The 4,743-nt window shown below is 36.0% G+C and overlaps 1 protein-coding gene across 4 annotated transcripts; it reads right to left on the bottom strand.

Moving 5' to 3' along the window:
* Window positions 1–381: 381 nt before the first annotated feature.
* LOC113670144 (uncharacterized) lies at window positions 382–4,349 on the bottom strand. 4 transcript variants are annotated; one of them, XM_089214364.1, is made up of 4 exons: window positions 3,938–4,304; window positions 2,619–2,715; window positions 2,328–2,447; window positions 382–1,558 (listed from the first exon to the last, which is right to left on the bottom strand). In XM_089214364.1, the coding sequence occupies exons 1-4, from the start codon at window positions 4,271–4,273 to the stop codon at window positions 1,191–1,193; spliced, it is 921 nt and encodes a 306-aa protein (XP_089070490.1). In that variant the 5' UTR covers window positions 4,274–4,304; the 3' UTR covers window positions 382–1,190. The 4 variants fall into 4 exon arrangements, with proteins under 4 accessions (XP_089070490.1, XP_027042034.2, XP_089070491.1 ...); XM_089214366.1 differs by lacking the exon at window positions 3,938–4,304 and adding an exon at window positions 3,585–3,695 and having other exon boundaries at window positions 1,048–1,558; XM_027186233.2 differs by having other exon boundaries at window positions 2,328–2,715; window positions 3,938–4,349.
* Between the last annotated feature and the right edge of the window lie 394 nt (window positions 4,350–4,743).

The raw sequence follows: 4,743 nt of genomic DNA on the forward strand, positions 1-4,743 counted from the left end.
AAATGATTTCAGAGAAGGGGAGTAAGTGATCTTTTACACCAAGGCTTCACTCAAGCTCAAGGAAAATAAGCAATGAAAAAGCCTATTGAACCAGTATTAAAATAATTCAAAGTTCAAGTGACCATAATTATCAGTAAAGTGACTGGAACTAAAGAATGAACTAAAATGAACAGAAAGGTAGAAGTAGGAGAAAGTTACATTGGAGAGTCACAACCTTTTGGAAATATAATTGTATAAACTAAAAGTAATTCCCTATTCACAATTAAAAATGTAATTTTCCTTTATTCAGTATCTTTTACTCATGTACCTGAGAAGTACAACATTGTACCATGCAACTTCTCCCACCACAACATATTTCATTGACCACAAGAAATCATTTAATGCTTGGCAAGGAGTATAAAATCTATTTGATGCCAGAATGCACAGTGGTATTTCAAATTACAAATGATTTACAGTCATTGGATTTATTATAAGGCTTTAAGCTAAATCACTAATTCTATTACAATACACATGCAGTGCAGTCATCAATTCTATTTCAGCTGTTATTTGTTGCTAAACAAACAAAGTAAAATCACAAACAAAAACTGCAACTCAAGTACATAAAAAAAAATTCAATCAATATAATTTAGAGCCTTTAGATGGCTCTTCTTAGTCTTGGGACTCATAACTTAAATTGCATAATGGATACCTGGGGCAAGACAGCTACTGATACTTTCAGTATCATACAATTAGAGCCAACAGGCTGTAACTATTAATTAACATTGAACCTAAGGGGGTAGATACATACTTAGATAGCAGTGTTTATAAATACAATTTATTTTGGTGAGTCATTACTGAAATTCTGGTTTGCTTTATTTTTTTCCTAAGTGTTCATATTGCATAAAAGTCCATTTTAAGAAGTGTGGGGTCATCAATCTGTACCTTCAAGTGCTTTCTAGCAATCATAATAAAACAGTTTAAGAGTAAAAACAATACAGGCTTCAAACAGTCAGTTAGTGGTTAGTTGAAAATGACGACAATAAGAAAGACAACCTCTACCAAAAACTTTTAAACAATAAAACTGTTTCCTTTCACAATATTTTGCTTCCATTTAAAAGAATAGAGAAAAGGAAACATGACCAAGTTAAATATAAATTAAAAATCTTGCATATTTTTAAAACCACTTACTTTCCGTACATCATATTTTTACCTTAGGGTGTTCCTAGAGTAAACTTTTCTTCAGCTAAACGTTGTATTACATCCATACCCACTAATAGGTCAGTGTCTGGGCCAACAGCACCAACTAATGCTTTAACACAAAATTCACGTCCTCTAACAACAATACTAATTTCAATCACACCAAATGGCTTTTTCAACCCTCCTGCCAAAGTCACAATTCTCTTCTTACGGGGATTGGGCTCAAGGCCCAAATCCTTTACAAGTTCTTTTGATATTGCTGTAGCAACATCATTCCCACTGTCAAACTTGACACTTCCAGATACTAACTGATGCAACTCTCCATTCACATCCCTAATCTTCACTGGCTCCTCATCAACTGAAATTACTTTTGGTTTGTACCCTGAAGAAACAGAAATTTAAAACAAAACATATTTGTTCACTTCCAGACTTTTGTAACCATTCCAGTCTAATAAATTTTAACTCCACAGTCACTGTTCAACTCTGAAGCCCAAGAACCAATCACATCAGCAATAATCTGGGTTTATTTATGGTCAATTCCCTGAAGTACATCTCTTGAAATTCTTGTCACCCTCCATATTTTCCTCTTTTAAGATTAAAAATGACTTTCCTCAAAATGTAGGGCAGAGCACAGGTCATAAACTCTAATTTTACCAGCTATAATTTTAAACTGTGCTATGCTATTCCACAAAATAAGCCAAAGAATTAGATATGTTACCTCAGGTTTTAACTGTTCTCATGATAGAGTAAAAAATTAAAATAATTTATATTCCACAATATGACATTTTCTGTGACCTTTTACTAAACAGACCCACATCAACATAGTTGTTAATGGCAATGTCATCAATACATCTTTCCTCCAAAAGAGTTCAAGAAATAACCAATCAAAATGTCTGCATAATTCTGCCTGTCATACAAAAGCTTCCAGAAAACAGAAATGATGCAATTAAAATTGTATTTGTCTAAAAAAGTTCCAGATTCAAAGTTAAACTCAATCTTAGCCAAGTGTCTCAACTGACTCTTGTGTTTTAAGAACTACTTGATTTGACCAAAACATGAAATGGGCTTTAGTTTATTTAGCTTGTCATGATATTACCAGCTTTTAATGAAAGTAACATGCAATAAAAATTTCAATAAAAAAATACACTTACTAATGATCAGGCCTTCACAAACAGCATGGTGTGTAGGGTTCCTTAGACTACTTTCCAAGCCTCCCATTTTGATGAGAGCCACATCACCAACATCACAGTCACCTTTCACATCTCTCACTACTAGTTTAACAGGATAAGGGGACAACAAAAGATTCTCCCTACAATTCAACCTCAGGTTTATACTTTCCCCAAGTTTTGTCTTGAAAGAAATTCTCTCATTTTTTATCTCACCAGATGTAAAGCTGACGAGGAAAATTGGAAGCCTTGGTGGTCCAATGTCCTGGTAAATACCTTTTGTTGATGAAATTTTAGCTTCTGGAAGAGCATCTTTAATACCTTTAAAAACGCCTTCACCATAGTTAAGGTCCATCTGAATTTTATCAATATCCTTCAAAACAAAAGAAGAAAACTCAATGTTTTGTAATCATTGTTAACATTTGGCTTTGTCAGCACTTAAAATACAGTATTTATAGGAACTCTCAATCTGATGTTTGCATTTAATAAAAAAATTGTTGAACTTGTGCTGGGTAAAAAGGGAAAGATGCAATCACCCCCAAGGGGAAAAAGCAGACTTCGGTTAGCATTGCAAATGTGAGGGAACAAATTATTGTTCCCAAGCCAGTCCCCTTGCTGTAAGCAAAATACCTTCCTTTAAGGACCATCTTTGAGCCAAATTTCTTAGTGACTACCCTGCATTCTGCCCTTGAACCTCAAGAGCTGGAACTGTATAAAGGTTGTAGATTTAGAATTTCAGACCAGTGGTTTTTTGTTAAATGAAAGGTAGATGAGAGAGAGCAAAAACAAAAGTTCATCTGAAACAAATGAGCCCCAAGTAAGAATCATAAAGTAGACATAAACAGAACTAGTATTATTAAAATAACATCTTTTGGTATCCATAACATAGAGATAAAAATATCAACACTTGAAAAACTAAAATGTACAATGAATTACAATGTAAGTAAACAACATGACAAATTTATTTCTTCCTTAAATGAGCTGTTCAATTGGAATAGGCATTGTTTTTAATACAGCTCTACATAAACAAACGGCACCAAAGGCGTCAGGCTCGGTATGCACTTCATCTCTCCATTGTTGGTATCCGCCAGGGCCGACACTTGCAAAATGTTTCAGGGACCTGATGCGTTTAATACTCCCTTGCTTTGTTCAAGGTCGTTGTGTTGCAATTTGCATATTTAAACCACTCCAGATTTTGCAAACGCCCAAAAACTTCCTCATCAGTTCCTTCAGATTCTTCACCTGAACTGATGACAAAACTTTCATCGTCCTTTGAGTTTTCACGCTCAAAATTGTGAGGAGCTAATGCGAGATTTCCTCTCGTAGGTGCCATGTTGAAAATCTCTGACAACGCAGTGACGTCACCACCCAACAAAATTACCACTATGCTGTGAGAATGATCATGAGTATGGCGACGTGCGGGATTTTTGATTGAGAATTAAACGCTTCCAGCCAGTTTCAGAATTCTCAAAGAAAATCCAAAGAAATTTTTAGGAAATCATAAAGTATTATTTGGAAAAAAAATATTTTTGTGTGCGGAGTTACCTTAGGAATATAAAGAAACATAGTGTTATCTTATCGATACCAGTGCTTACCTGCGGCCGAAATTTTGTGTTTTCCGTGTAGAGATATTCTTCCCCTAATTGTTCATATTTCAGGATTGTTCCAAGGCCAATCTTTTCATCTGTTAGGATGTCGTTGTCCCACTCATGTTTTGAAAAGTCGTTTGACCTTCTTGATAACTGAAATGGTTTGCCGGAACCGCCAAATTCATTTCCATCGACCTCCCTAGCGTACACAAAGCTGGTTGCGCTATCGTAAGCCTTTGAAACAGCAATAACGACGCCGAACTTTTCATTCTTTCCTAACATTTCCAAGAAAATAGTCAAGTAACGATTTTTGTTGTTCCAGGGGTCCGTCAGCATAGACATGTGAATTGGCGCGAAAGTGTCCACTTGAGGTTCGGCGGTAAAAAATCGAACCTAGTTTCCTACTCAGACACGGTAGGATCTGGGCACGAGGTTATCCTTATTTCGGCTCTCACCACATCTCACTCCGTTTTACAAACAGAACCATCATACAGAACACCTGGTTTGCACTGCAAGCGTTTTTTTTTCTTGTAAAGATCATCAAAAGCCTGGAGGGAGCAAACCAGTGAAGGGACAGGGGTCGGAAGGAAGGAAATAAAACCCCGACCCATATCCCTCTTAATCTGTCACGTGTTATCTCAGAACCACCTTGCCAGTATAATTTCTCCTCTCTGTTCAGCCCTGTCTTGGTTACAAACGTAGAGGGCGTCGAAATATTTGTGCATGAAGCTTGATTAGGGCTAAAATTAGTGCGTGACGCGTGAAAAATCTGAGCGTGATACGTGATTTCATTAATGTGTGTAAAGTGAAAT

Source organism: Pocillopora damicornis, chromosome 8 (genome assembly GCF_964200805.1).
Source record: "Pocillopora damicornis chromosome 8, jaPocDami1.2, whole genome shotgun sequence".
Taxonomy (NCBI): Eukaryota; Metazoa; Cnidaria; class Anthozoa; order Scleractinia; family Pocilloporidae; genus Pocillopora; species Pocillopora damicornis.

Coding starts and splice junctions, on each gene's coding strand:
- LOC113670144 (XM_027186233.2), bottom strand. CDS start 4,273: ATGTCTATGCTGACGGACCCCTGGAACAACAAAAATCGTTACTTGACT. Junction 2,716..3,937: donor ACACAAAATTTCGGCCGCAG/GTAAGCACTGGT, acceptor TTTGTTTTGAAG/GATATTGATAAAATTCAGAT. Junction 1,559..2,327: donor TTGTGAAGGCCTGATCATTA/GTAAGTGTATTT, acceptor CTGTTTCTTCAG/GGTACAAACCAAAAGTAATT.